The 13,703-nt window shown below is 38.8% G+C and overlaps 2 protein-coding genes across 7 annotated transcripts in view; both read left to right on the forward strand.

Annotated features, from left to right (window-relative positions):
* The window catches only part of LOC128356821 (rap1 GTPase-activating protein 1-like), a 40,633-nt gene extending 32,509 nt beyond the window's left edge, over positions 1-8,124 (forward strand). For all 6 annotated transcript variants that reach the window (XM_053316968.1, XM_053316973.1, XM_053316970.1 and 3 more), the window contains 13 exons: positions 586-741; positions 828-899; positions 991-1,077; positions 1,199-1,339; positions 2,324-2,455; positions 3,679-3,756; positions 4,587-4,696; positions 4,906-5,025; positions 5,215-5,350; positions 5,465-5,576; positions 5,748-5,827; positions 6,071-6,118; positions 6,373-8,124. In XM_053316968.1, the coding sequence (XP_053172943.1) occupies positions 586-741; positions 828-899; positions 991-1,077; positions 1,199-1,339; positions 2,324-2,455; positions 3,679-3,756; positions 4,587-4,696; positions 4,906-5,025; positions 5,215-5,350; positions 5,465-5,576; positions 5,748-5,827; positions 6,071-6,079 (1,233 nt within the window). In that variant the 3' untranslated portion in view covers positions 6,080-6,118; positions 6,373-8,124. The remainder of the gene's footprint in view (positions 1-585; positions 742-827; positions 900-990; positions 1,078-1,198; positions 1,340-2,323; positions 2,456-3,678; positions 3,757-4,586; positions 4,697-4,905; positions 5,026-5,214; positions 5,351-5,464; positions 5,577-5,747; positions 5,828-6,070; positions 6,119-6,372) is intronic.
* A 2,113-nt stretch (positions 8,125-10,237) lies between these two features.
* Positions 10,238-12,716, forward strand: aurkaip1 (aurora kinase A interacting protein 1). The gene is made up of 4 exons (XM_053317676.1): positions 10,238-10,296; positions 11,542-11,647; positions 11,745-12,202; positions 12,381-12,716. The coding sequence occupies exons 2-4, from the start codon at positions 11,596-11,598 to the stop codon at positions 12,495-12,497; spliced, it is 627 nt and encodes a 208-aa protein (XP_053173651.1). The 5' UTR covers positions 10,238-10,296; positions 11,542-11,595; the 3' UTR covers positions 12,498-12,716.
* Positions 12,717-13,703: the final 987 nt, after the last annotated feature.

Consider the following 13,703-nt stretch of genomic DNA (forward strand, 5'->3'; position numbering starts at 1 on the left):
TTTTAGTGTCTGCATATGTGAGCAGCACTCCTCCCTCACATTGATTTAAAGCAGAGATGCAGCACTGCATTGCTCACACAAGCGAGTCCACCCCCTACTCTGTCTCACATACTCACACAAACACTGATTAATTAGCAGAAGATAGCACACCATTTGCTATTGTGGTTTGCACAAACGCAGATGAGGCAAGGTTTATATGTTCAGTCTTCCCGGTAGTAGTGGGTGTTGTTGGCTCTGGCTCTTTGGAGACAAGCAGTGCTTGTTCAGGCTGTCATCGGGGGAAACAGCACTCCCTGCTGGTGTTTCAAAAACTTGCATGCTTCAGCTGTGAGACCGGAAATGGGAAACATGAAGAGAAAGAATTAGATTCATATTATTTATCTTTTCTATAGTCTACATACTGAACAAATCATTAATGGTATTTACTATGTCCTAGAAAATACATAGATATGGCTTTTCAAAACCTGCAGATAACCAAATTACATTTATACATATCATCCAACACTTGGCATCGGCATTCTTTCATCCTGCAATAACTGTCTGTAGAGTATCAAATTTAGTTGCTTTGTGGCTCTTGTGTTGCAGTTGCAGAGAAAGAGGCACATAGGGAACGATATTGTGGCCATCGTATTCCAAGAAGAAAATACTCCCTTTGTACCGGACATGATCGCCTCCAACTTTCTCCACGCCTACATTGTGGTCCAAGTGATCAACCCCTGCTCTGATAACATTCTATATAAGGTGACCTGTTCCCCTCACTATGGGCTGACTTTGCTTCCTGGTATAAACTGTGATTATTAAACTTCATCTCACTGTTAATTCTTCAGGTGTCAGTGACAGCACGGGATGACGTACCTTTCTTTGGCCCGGCCCTCCCAAACCCTCCTGTCTTTAGAAAAGTAAGAGAAAGGAAAACTTGTCAACCTGACCATTGGCATATGATTATATTTTAGTGTCCAACATGATGTCTCTCCACTCCTCTTTTTCCAGGGCCCTGAATTCCATGATTTTCTTTTCACTAAGCTCATCAATGCAGAGTACGCCTGCTACAAAGCTGAGAAATTTGCCAAATTAGAGGTGAGTTTTTAAAAGATGTTTAATACATTTCTTATTATTAATGCTTTCTGACCAGAACACTATCATTTGTCTTCCTTTTATATCAGTTCCCTTTTTGTGTATGTGTGTGTTTGTGTTTAAGGAACGAACACGGTCAGCCTTGTTAGAGACGCTGTATGAGGAGCTCCATATGAACAGCCAAGCCATGATGGGTGTTGGTGGAGAAGATGACAAGCTGGAAAATGGGAGTGGAGGAGGAGGGGGCTTCTTTGAGTCCTTCAAGGTAACTGGAGCGGCAGCAGCAGAGGCTGGAGCTTCAAACTAACAGCTTCACTTCCTACAAAATTCTGCTTCAGTGGAAAAAAATAGGCAAGATAATACGTGTTAAAACTTGTATGCAACAAATTCCTTTGTAAAGACATTTTACTTATGCTAGCTCTAAGACAGGAACACTATTATTTACATAGACGGCACAGCAATTTCAGTTCAAGCTCAGACTTTTGGAAATTGCACTTAATTGCTTTCTTACTGAGAGTTAGATGTGAAGATTGATACCCTTTTTACAAACAGAACTGTCATTATAAGATTATAAATATCAGAGTTATGGGAGAGAATTTCAGGATTGTTTTTGTCTAAATGCGAGCTGCCGGCTGTAAAGGCCTTCAATATTTCTCAATTTCTATTATTCTGAATGAAAAAAAGCTCTGCTGCTTTGTCCTGCTAGAACACCCAACTCTTTGCTTCCCAGCATTTCTTCCACACGCTTCCTAGCTGTTTTTTGCTGCTGTGCTCTCCGCATGCTTCAGTGTTAAGTCTCTGTTCACTTAGTGTGTATGTGATTCGGTCATCTTCATATGTCATATCAAAGGGAACTGATAGATTTCTTCCACCATCAGATATGTCTGCTTCTCCACTCTGTTGCCTGCAAAGAGGTCCGCTGGGCTTTAAACTTCTCCTGGCTGTGTTTAAACTCTGGTCAAACATCTGCAAGCCACTTGGCCCTTCTACTTTCCCTTCTCTTTTACTACCTACCTAAACATAATGACTCATCTGAACCCCCCTCCAGGCCCTAAAGCTTAGCAGTGTTCTCTGTCGCTTCCTTGTCTGTCAGGATTAGCATCAGGCCAGTGCTCTCTGCCTGTAGTGGTCAGAGTTCAGGGACAGCCCCGAGGCTCCTCTTGGCCTGTAGCGCCGCACAGCGATGCTGAGGGGTCACAGAGGTCAGGACCATCTGAATGTATCTCCTCCTCCTCGTCTCTCTCTGTAGCGGGTGATCCGCAGCAGGAGCCAGTCTATGGATGCCATGGGTCTTACTTTCAAGAAGCCGCACACAGTCTCCACTAGCCTCAGCGGCAGCTTTAACCACAACCCAGCAGAGAGCCCCAAATTCCCAGGGATAGTAAGTACAGCCTCCTGGCCTTCAGGGAGGACAATTTCGCTCCCTCTGCCTCCCCTAGCAATTCTACTAGAGTTCATGCCTCTTCTCTCACTTGCCTGCTGCACTAACTGAAGGGCTTCACACTTGGTCAACTGGAGCATTTATGCCTGGGTCTGAAACTTGGCTCTCACATTGCAACGGTTGCACATTGTCTGCCACCACATGATGGAGTGACTTGACACTCACAGACTTGAATACTTGCAGGACACATGGTGAATTTCTCCCTTGGGTTAAAGCTGCTTCTATAGTACTTACTGTTCTTTCCTTGTATTCTCGTTAACAAAATGCCTCATGCATCTGCATTGTTCACAAATACTCACTTGAATTCTAATGAATGTAGGTTAAGTCCTGCGTGTGTGACTGTGTGTGTGTGTGTGTGTGTGCATGCAAGCTAATGCTTGTGGATTTTTGTTTGGTCATCACACAACATTTTTGATTGTGATTATGAATATTTCTATCATCAGGTGAAAACCTTGTATCTCCAAATGTCAATATTATGAAGATTACACAGTAATTGGTTCTGAAAACACTACATTTTCTTCCTTCAGTTGAAAGTAAAACATTTAACTCCTCAAATTTGTAGTTACAAGGTCCTCACTTAACAGTAATAATGCATATGACTGCTTGTCTGACGTATATTTGGAGTGTTCTTTTTAAATTCTGTGATTTGTATGGAAGTAAAATCATTGTCTTGCATATATTTGAAACAGACATCCTAAATACATTAATCTTGTATCTCTCGATCACAGGTTGCCTTCTAGAGTAACTAACCACGATTAAACATAACAAACTATATTAATGAATATAACTCTATATAACTCCATGTTTAACCTAATGTTTAACTTGCTCTATGTCATCCCCTGCTGTTTTAAAAAAAATCTCTTTATCATCTTCTCTCTCACAGGCCTATAGCTCACATAACTGGCTCATCATTTCTCCCTCCCATTCAGCTGCCTGTGTTGCACCCATGGAGCCAAAATGTCCCTGTCTCTATTCTCCAATTAACATGTGCTTTGTATTTTGTTTGAACAACATGACTGACTGCATGGAATCTCATATATATTTGTATATATACGTATCTCATGTTCTCTCTTCCCCGTTTACCCTTCTCTCTCCCCTTTGTCAACTGTCATCATCACATCTCTCTCTGTCTTTCTCTCTCTCCCTCTTTCTGTTTGGCTCAGTCATTGCTTGTCCCAGGCAAAAGTCCCAGTAAATATGGACGTCGAGGCAGTGCCATAGGAATAGGAACAGTAGAAGAGGTTCATGTCTAATTCTAACTACTCTCTAACTACTCACTTTCTCTTCTTTGCCTCCTTTTTTGTCTGCATGGCTTCACTGCATCATGGCAAAACACTTTTCTCTATACATTTCAGCACTCCAATGTGTATTTAACGTAGTAAGCAATGTTAAAATCCTAGTTGAAGGTGCCCCCATGACTCCCCACTGGCTATTATTGTAGATTTTTTTTTTATTCCCACTGTCCTATCTGCTTTATTGCAGTGTGTGTTTGGCTTCTGTAGTCTTTTCTGACTACTCTGTATTTTAATTCCAGTATGCTTAATTCTCTGTTTGTTTAAAAATAATGAATATTAATGATTTAATGTCCCCCTTACAGAGAAATTATGAAAAAAGAATCCTCCTGCTCTTTGAAGCTAGACTGTATGAAAAGGCTTTTTCAAGTTCTTATTTTGAGAGCTTTACAAGGGAGATTGAATGAACAAAGCAGTCACTGAGAAAGCATATTTAGTGGTTGGCCCTGTAGCCTTTAAATCCATCTTTCATCTCCCGCCTTAGTGTGCTCTGCTCTGGCTGAAAGACTGGCACTGGGGCTTGACATTAAGCCCCTAAGTGCATATTTTAACTTTTTTTTTCATCATAGTAACAACTCGAAGGAAGCACTTACTCCTCAGCCTGATAATTCAGGATGACATGTTTTTGAAAAGCGTTTTTCCAAATTAATAAAATAAGAGGAATTTGAATGATTAGGTCAAAACAACCTTTAACTCCCTTCAGTAATAAATAAACAGCTCTTGAGATTACCTTAACATTACTCAAGGATCTTGACACTGTTTTGCCTCTCTCCCTTCAGTCTTTGATAATCCCGGGGAAAAGCCCGACCAGGAAAAAGTCTGGTCCTTTCAGCTCCAGGCGAAGCAGTGCCATCGGTATTGAAAACATTCAAGAAGTCCAGGAGAAGAGGTAGGGCACAAGGGTTATTGCACAAGACTGCTGTATTTATTTTTGTGTGTACCCATATACTTTTTGTTTGTTCTATCTCTTATATTTTGTATAGCTAAAGCCTTGTAACTAAAGTTCATAATTTACAGCCCCTGTTAGAAATACCAGTTGCTTTAGTTTATGTTACCCCTGATTTACTGATGTTTTCTGCCATATTTCTTGTGTAATAGCAGAGAAAACTCTCCAAGCACTCAGAAAACCCCTGACAGCGGTCACGTCTCTCAAGACCCCAAATCTGACAACTCGTCCAATCAGAGCTCTCCTGAGGTTCTCACAACCACCAAGAACAGGTGTGTATAATAGACAGTTTACAGCCCTATCACATGAATATTGATCATTTCATACTTGGTGTTGCCATACCTGTGTTTGTGTAAGCCGGGTTATCCTCTGCTGCCACAGCAGCATGTTGATGACTTTGCTCTATGCATAAGTTAAAATCAGGTGTGGCTGTGCTGGAAAGTGGTTAACCCAGGGTGTAGTTCTTGTCTCGGTGGCAGGGCCCCATCCATCCCAGAGGGTCACGACCTCTCCCGCTCCTCCTCCAACGCTAGCAGCTTCGCCAGTGTGGTGGAGGAGAATGAAACAGAGGCCACAGAGGACTATGATACAGGCATGGTGAGCGACACATTGAGTATGTGAGAAAAGTGCATTTAAGACATTTCTTTTTCTTTTAGGCTTAATATGCATGTGTGTTATTGTTGTGTCTCTCTCCTCCTGTGCACTCCCCAGGAGAGTCTGTCGTCTGCCGGAACGCCACACAAGCGAGACTCCTTCACCTACAGCACTTGGCTCGAGGACAGCATTAGCAGCACCAGTGCCACCAGTCGCAGTAGCTCCCCAGGTGAGAGAGGTGGGGTGCTAGTTGTATGTGAAGCAAGTTGTAACAAATAATGAGGTTACCTTTCATGAGTCAATATCTTAGCTGATGCTAGATTTAATGTTGTGATGAAGAAATGTAAAGGCTACATACAGCATACAGTATATGACTTACTAAACACACACGATCCTGCAGGACCTGGTAAACCTGAACGAGGGAAGGGGACAGACATCCGTATCAAACTGGAACGACCACACGATCATCAGTCCTCATCGGTAAGTCAACCCCATCTTGGACTAAACTGCCAGCTAGCAGTAATTCTTGATGTACAGGGCACACTGGCATTGAAACGTTTTATACCCTCCTGTAAAACTGAGCACCAAATAGGTTCTTAACTGGAGCTGTAGTGTGTGACCTCGGCTTTACTGCTCTTCGTCGCTTCATTGCTTCTCCTGTGCTGTTGCTGATCCTGTGCTCTGTTTGTTATTTTATTGCTGTTTGTGCATTTCTGTGTGCAGAACTGTTAGCTCCACCCACCTGGTTGTATCCTGGATCTCCATCTTCAGGTTAGACTTCCCTCAGTAATCTCTCAATCCATGGATTTAAGCTATGGACAGATGCAGCAGATTTCCTGTGCATACATTGAAATGGAACCAAATGCTGCTTGTATACTGAGGAATAAGCCAAACCAAGACATATAGATATTTTGGCAGCGTACAAAACTGCAAAATACACATTTAAATGTTTTAATAAAATAATATATTCTAACACTTTCATCTGTGTAGCAGGTTTTAACCAGACGTCTCTCTCATTCCCAAAGCATTCCCATAAGTCACAGTCCTTCTGGGAGATGAGACAAGTGCGGGCGTTCGCCACGACCAATGAGGAGGAGGAAGACGACGAGCAAGAGGAGAAAAAGCAGGGAGAGTCTGGTCAGTCTGCTGCTCAGTGAAAGCCAGAGTGCAAAGTATGCAGAGACCTGGAGGACACTGGAGAGGAAGACGCACAAAGAGAGTCCAGCTTTTGCACAGTGTTGTTTCCTTCCACTCTTTTCTTTGCCTGTTCACACATCTGTTGCCTAGTTGCTGTTGGTTTTTTTTTTCTTTCACCTGACCTTTGTTTTAAAAGCACACATTTTAACTACAAATTGAATCTTTTTATTAATAAAATATATTACTTTGGTTTAGTTTGTGTTGTTGAAGCCTGGGTGTGCTGGCTAAACAGGGTAAAGACAGTGCCATTGATCTCTTTGTGAGAGGGATTTTTGCTGTAGTATAGAGAAGATAATTGCCTGGATGGTTTTACCAAATCAACAAAGGTTTTGGCTCTATAAGGATCTCTAATACACAATACCAAATAATAGTTTTCTAACAGAATGTCCAATCTAATATATATAGAATATAGCATTGTTCTGTTTAATGTGATTATTTTCTGGGTAACATCCAAATAGAAGTAGTGAAGCTGCAGCAAATTATTTTCTTTGACAGTGGCTGCACTATTTCCTCTACTGTCCAAAATTTACATAATAGCAGATTTCAAAGCTGACACTACAGATTACCATGAAGATAGCAATGTATAAATAAATCAAATGAAATGGCCTTAAAATTTAAACATGCAATTTCTTTGTCCTTCAGATCATTTTACACCACTTCTTTTCCTCACATGTTCTGCATTCAATTATACGACGGGAATATTAGATCAGTTGTAAAACAGTGTTGGTCAGAATCATTTTAAAATTATTTTTAAGCACCCCTGTTTCTGAAGAAGCTATGGTGCAATGCAGTCATGCTACAGTACTGTCTATATAGTCTACTAATGTATGGATATATCCACCAATGACTGATTTAACTGCTAATTCTGTCTTGTCTGTTGATGCAAAGACCAATCTCTATGTTCTTATGAGTTGATTTTTCTTTCTAATATATATGTCTTTATTTATTGATTCGGTTCCAGTTGGAGTGGCATTTATGGCGTGCATCTGATATACTGTACCTCTATGATGACTACATTCAGCATCTTGTCATATGCTTGGACTGTACATGTTGCTTTGGAGTAAATTATAATGTTGTCATCTGTAAAGCTCTGTCTTTTTCAGGGGTTGAATCTCTTTCAGTGCAGTAAATTTGCAATGCAATTATGATAAAACAGTGAATATTTATTTGCTTTTAAGATGAGAAAATTACTCCAAATACAACTACTGATTTTGTAAATAGATATATTTAGTTGGAGTACATAGTGTATAATATATATAGGCCATTGATATAAAATGTGATCGACCAACACCTTGAAGAACTGCCAAGTTAACAGTTTATTGATGTTTTATTATCTACTACCCTTACCTTTTATTATTTTGAGAGAGTTTTGTAGAATGAAATTATTTTAAAAGCTATTCAGACTGTTCTGTAAAAGGGAAAATCATATACAGTTCATCCTGCTGATCATTTCAGTTGCCTTATCATCACACACGGATGGTAGATAGTGAAGGAGATAGTTGACAGCCAGCAGGATTTACAATGAAATGAATGTTTTGTTGTTGTTGTTTTTATTGTAAATAAATGCCCTGAGAACTTTACAGTGTATTGTACATCACATCTTGTTTTTTTGCAGACAAATGCAATATTCTAAGTGTCACATGGTGAGCATCCCTGCTGTGAGATGCCTTCATACAGTATATGTTCCATTTCCCACAGTCGTAATGAAAGCTAAGAGAGAAAGCCCCATGAATAAATGATTTGATGTGGCTGCCCACAAGTATGTTAAACTAGAGCAATCTAAAAGTGGAGGCTTCCCTGGTTATACAACTATGCCACATGGATGAAAGAAACATGTTCTGTTCAAATGAGTCAAAAGGAAATAAAACTGAACCATGACTGAAATGGGCTCTTCAGATGTATCCACACACAGAACAATTATGTGCTGACAGTAACATTTTCACAACACTTCACAAATAGGTTTAGAAATATGCTATTTTACTTTGGAAAGAATAACACAGATGGCATGTAATAATAAATCAAACTCAATTTAGTCAATGTTCTGCTCTATTCTGAATACTTTTGTGGCTATCCTGTTTCATAAGCTAGTAAGTGCCTGAATGTATGTGCAAAAATATTCATACTGTAAGTAATGTTTAAAAGAAGGTCAGCCCTGTAAGTATAGTGAAGGTCAGTCCTCATGCATAAACAGCAGTGGCACTAAAACCCCTGGGTCATGCTGGGATTTTGTTAGGCTACCAGTGGATGTTTCAAATACAGTCAAAAACAGCACATCACATGCATGTTAAAATATTTGCTGGTAATACTAAAACCAGCAGAAAACCATAATTTTGGTCAAATATAAATAATGTCTTTTTAAAAGACTTCTGCTATGAGCCCTTTTCTTGTTTACAGCTGGAATTATTTATCCTGGTGCACTGTGTTAGTGTAAACTGTATATTAAATCACAGCTGTCATCTCCAAATTTAATATTTTATATTATTTTGCATAAATGCACAGTGTGTGTGTGTGTGCATCCTATATATGTTCACAGTCAGAGTTCCACAGTAAAAAAAAGAAAAGAAAAAATATAGTAATATATTTATATATAATATAAAATAAAATAACTGCCCTATCCAGCTCAATTGTTACAAAATGACATGTTCATGTTGCCCTTTGACAGTCAGAATAAAAATATCAGATGTCAAATATTAAGATATTTGACATCTGACATTCTTGTGTTCTTTCAAGGATTTACTCCACATATTAAATATTCCCTGAACTCTATTCAGGCAAACTGGCAGATTGAGGGCTCAAATCTCTGTTGAATTAATGATGGTCCATAATAAGGACAGAGTTGGTTCATTTACTCACACATCATTGCTAGTAAGAATATTAGTGCCCTCCAGTGGAGCCATTAATGCCCTCCCCTTACATGGATCATCATAATCAAAAACTAGATATAACTAAGTTTTTTTTTAAATTTATTAATAGGTTTAACATGACAGCATAAAATATTTTGTAACAGCGCTGCACACATCTGGACAAAACACAGAACTGTATTATTCTTCAATTGGGCTGTTGGAGGAAATGTGGAGAGGTCATGGCTGATCATGCCCATATATTTTGGTCCTGAAGAAGGGAAGTGGCAAAGATCATTTAGAAGGTTCTGTGTTTCAATATCTGTACATCATTCATAACCCTTTATCTTGGAAATATCCCGGAAAGACTGTGGGAAAATGACTATCTTATCTTCTAAAGGTCTTACTTAGCAAGCTAAAAGGCCATCACAAATAACATATATAAATACTGGCTCCAGAAAAACTGCCCCTACTATAGTTATTTTTGTTAATACTGTATTCACATGTTTTAGAACAAATCACTTATTCCATATGACTCCAAAAAGATTAGGGAGAAAAATGGTAGCAAAAATAACGTCCTTATTTAACCAAACTGGTCATCTTGGTTTCTGTATTTAAAATGTGAATAATGTTTATTAATAAAAAGTTTTAAAAAACAAACAAAAAGAACTGTGCTATTCTTAATGTATAGAATTTTTTTTTAATAATCGTCATCATCAACAAAAAAATATCAATCAATCAATAAGGAAATCAAGTGGTTCTTAAGCTCATTCTCAGGTCTATTTATTTGTTCCGGCGGAACCTTTGTTCGCTCTGAGGGACATGACGTACGTGTGTGTTACACCAACCGGAAGCGGTGTTCTCTTCGTGGAGTCACATTGAAGACTAAAATCCCGGTTACTTTAACATCAGGTAACGTTAATCTTCACGTAAAATAAGTGAAATGATTGTAGTCAGATAGTTGATGGTATTAACATTAATGGCAGGCGTCTTTTTAAATGAAAATATCACGTTTTTTGTCGTCCTCGGCCGAGCTTCACTGCTAGTTAGCATTAGCAACAACCTCATAACCGGGGGTCAACCTGCAGCCAGACATATATGACAGGTTTTATTCATTTATCGTGTTTATTGGCTCAGTAATGTCAGTACATTAAAGTTTTGGGTTACAGTTACTGTCCAATTTAGGCTGAACTCAATAGAGCTGCAACTTACCTCATGATGAGTGTCATTATCGATTCATTTGATGATTATTTTCTAGCTTTTTTAAAAATAAAATGTTAGAATATAGTGAAATATTTTAATAGTTATGACTTCTCACAGCCCATGGTTACGTCTTCATATGTCTTGTTTTGTCCAATAAAGTTTGTTGTAGTTTATTACACTTATACATAATTATACAACACATTACTATATATTATATATTTATATATCTTATCAAACACAACAAAACTAATAATGCTCACAGTTTAGACTGTGGAACCAGCAATTATTTGCTTTTGTACTCTGGCAATCAATCTACTGTGACTATTTAATTGTAGGAGACTCAATATTTGTTTGTCAAAATATAATTTTAAGGTAAATATTGTGCTGCAGATATAACCTTGCCTTCACGTCATATTCTACACACTAAAGAAAACCTCTTTGTTTCGTACAGATCTCCACAAAAATCACACCATAATCATTTTTATTATGTTTTTCAATGAAAATGTGAATACGGATGTAAACATTCTCATACGCTCTAACATCACAAATCATGTTACAATTGCAATATGAGTCAAAATAATCACAATTAGATTTCAAAATTATTCAGCCCTACTGTCTACTTAAAAATGACTACAACTATTATAAGTATTATAATAATAGTTATCATTTTCTGCTGAAGGACTAATCGATTACTCAAATAGTTGTTGCAGCTCTTAAATGCTAACCTAATTCAGAGGTTGGACACGCTGACTTGCTGTATGGCTGCAACTGACAACCATTTTTACCATTGTATTTTTATGACAAGTTCCTAGAGTTCAAGATGATGCTACCAGTAGCTTATTTTATTACAAAACAGAAAAAAGGAGCAAATTCTCACATATGAGAAGCTGAAGCACCTAATTTGAAAACTCCACGAAAATGCTTCAAATAACAATACTTTGCTCTCTCCCACAGGACCGGTGACCAGTCAGCCCACTCCTGATGCCTTTATCTGGATGATATCTAACAATGTTTACTTCAAAGGTCGTCCCTCGGCTCAGTCTATTACGTAGAGCAACTTGTAAGTATGAACAAAATGTATGTCATCTCATCTAAATGTTTTCCAGTGTACGTAATCTCATTCAAGATGGCCTGATCAACTTTTTCTTGATGTCTAGGTGCACTTCAACCTCACGGAGAAACCTTGAATGGATGTTTGCAACCAGTCATTCCAGCTTCCTGCTCTTCAATAAAACACAAACTCTATTCGACAGCAGCGGACAACAGATCTCCACCTCGATGGATCCAACTAGAGCCAGAGTTGGAAGACGCTCTCGTGCCGCGTAAACTGTCTGTAAGTCCTCTGGAGAGCTGGCTCTCTCTGCGCTATTCGCTTCCACCCCTGCTGGAGGCTCCTCAGCCCCAGGAGGAAGTGGATCTTCTTAACGAGAAGGTGCTGCCACCCATTTCTGTCCCCGTATTTGAGGATGGCGAGAATTCGGTAACGCCTCTTAGCTGTAAGAATGTTCTGGAGATCCGGCGAAGGAAGATGAACCGGCACAAATACAAGAAGCTGCAAAAACGGACTAAATTCCTGAGGAAGAGAGTGCTGGAGGGCAGGGGTAAGAAGAAGCAGGTAAGAGTTTTTGAGGTCACTTAACACACACAAGACAGATGATTTATTAATGTTGTTTTGAGGGAGTGTACTGTATGTCATGTATAATAATTAATAGTACTGTTTATATAATTCATTATGATATACAGTATATTCTCACCTACACCAGTCTTTACAAATGTGTGTTCGTCCTGTGCAGAAGCGATTTGAGAAGGACCTGCAGAGGATTTGGAGACGAGCCGGCCTGAAGAAAGCTCCAGAAGGATGGAATACACCTAAAATCTTCGTTAAACATTATGGAGGCAGAAAGGACTGAGAAACACTTGACTGTGTGTGTGTGTGTGTGTCACATCTTTTCACACTGGACGGCTCTGCACACCACTCATGACTCACTGCAGTTAAAGCCCAACAGTACACTTTGCAGCCTAAAGCTTAATTAAAGCATGTTGCAATTATGACATATTCCCTTTGTGTGTACAATTATTTTTAACAACGTGTACATAATCTAATAAAGATCTGTCTCTGTCGAGCCCGAGGCATGGTGTGTTGTAATTTTCTGGAGGTCATATTTTAGGGTGATAAGGACACGATATGTTGTTGCTCCTGATATTTGTCCTGTTCATACTGTGGATGGCAGTATTGTGCTGAATCTGAAGAAAATTACATTCAGCCACAAATCCCCACTGTCACTTAGTCTAGTTATTTTTATGGCATAACTAAAACAGAAATAAGACCCCCCACCCCAAAAAACCTAATTATCAGTTGAATGTGTGGTTAAAATCAAAGTGGCTCGTTTAATAAAACCTCTTTTAGCAGACTAGAAGTAAAATAAAATAACATTGACTGACCCAGAAACCAGCGTTAGGAGATCAGGGAAGGGGGAAATGAGGAACGACCTACTTTCATGGGTGTAACTATTCCCAGGGGCTCTTTTTAAAATTGTTTACAAATGTTTTACATAAATCACTGCTGTTTTCACATGTATTATTGAAGAATTGGACTTAATGGAGGGGGGAAAAAAGCATTTGTCAACTTATAAGGAAAGAAAATATAAGCCTGTTTTAAAATCTGTATTTAGAAGTATAACTGATGGGATGATAACGCAGTTGCAAGTTCATCTTTCATTTAGTAATGTCAAGTTTTAGTGTATTATAAATCTGCTTCAGAGGGACAGAAAGCTGCAATTTAGTGTTTTTATTTTGGTTGTGGGTAAGGATATCCTTTTTCCATTTGGAGGAATTTGCCTTTGGTGCATATTTTCTTTTTTTTTCATGCTTAATTACAATAATCAGTTCAAGGTAAACACTCGTTATCTCGATTGGCAGGTGACCTCACTGTAAACAAGCCTTAAAGGAAACTAAAATCCGATTTCAGCATCCAAACTGGAGGAGCAGCTGCTTCCATTTGCTTCGCCTTTATCTGCACGGTCTTCACATTTAAACGAGGACCCTCTCTCTCATGTAGCAGAATGTTTTGATTGACAGAAAATACTGAGATTATATTTTGGTAGTAGCTGAAAACA

Source organism: Scomber japonicus, chromosome 4 (assembly GCF_027409825.1).
Source record: "Scomber japonicus isolate fScoJap1 chromosome 4, fScoJap1.pri, whole genome shotgun sequence".
Taxonomy (NCBI): Eukaryota; Metazoa; Chordata; class Actinopteri; order Scombriformes; family Scombridae; genus Scomber; species Scomber japonicus.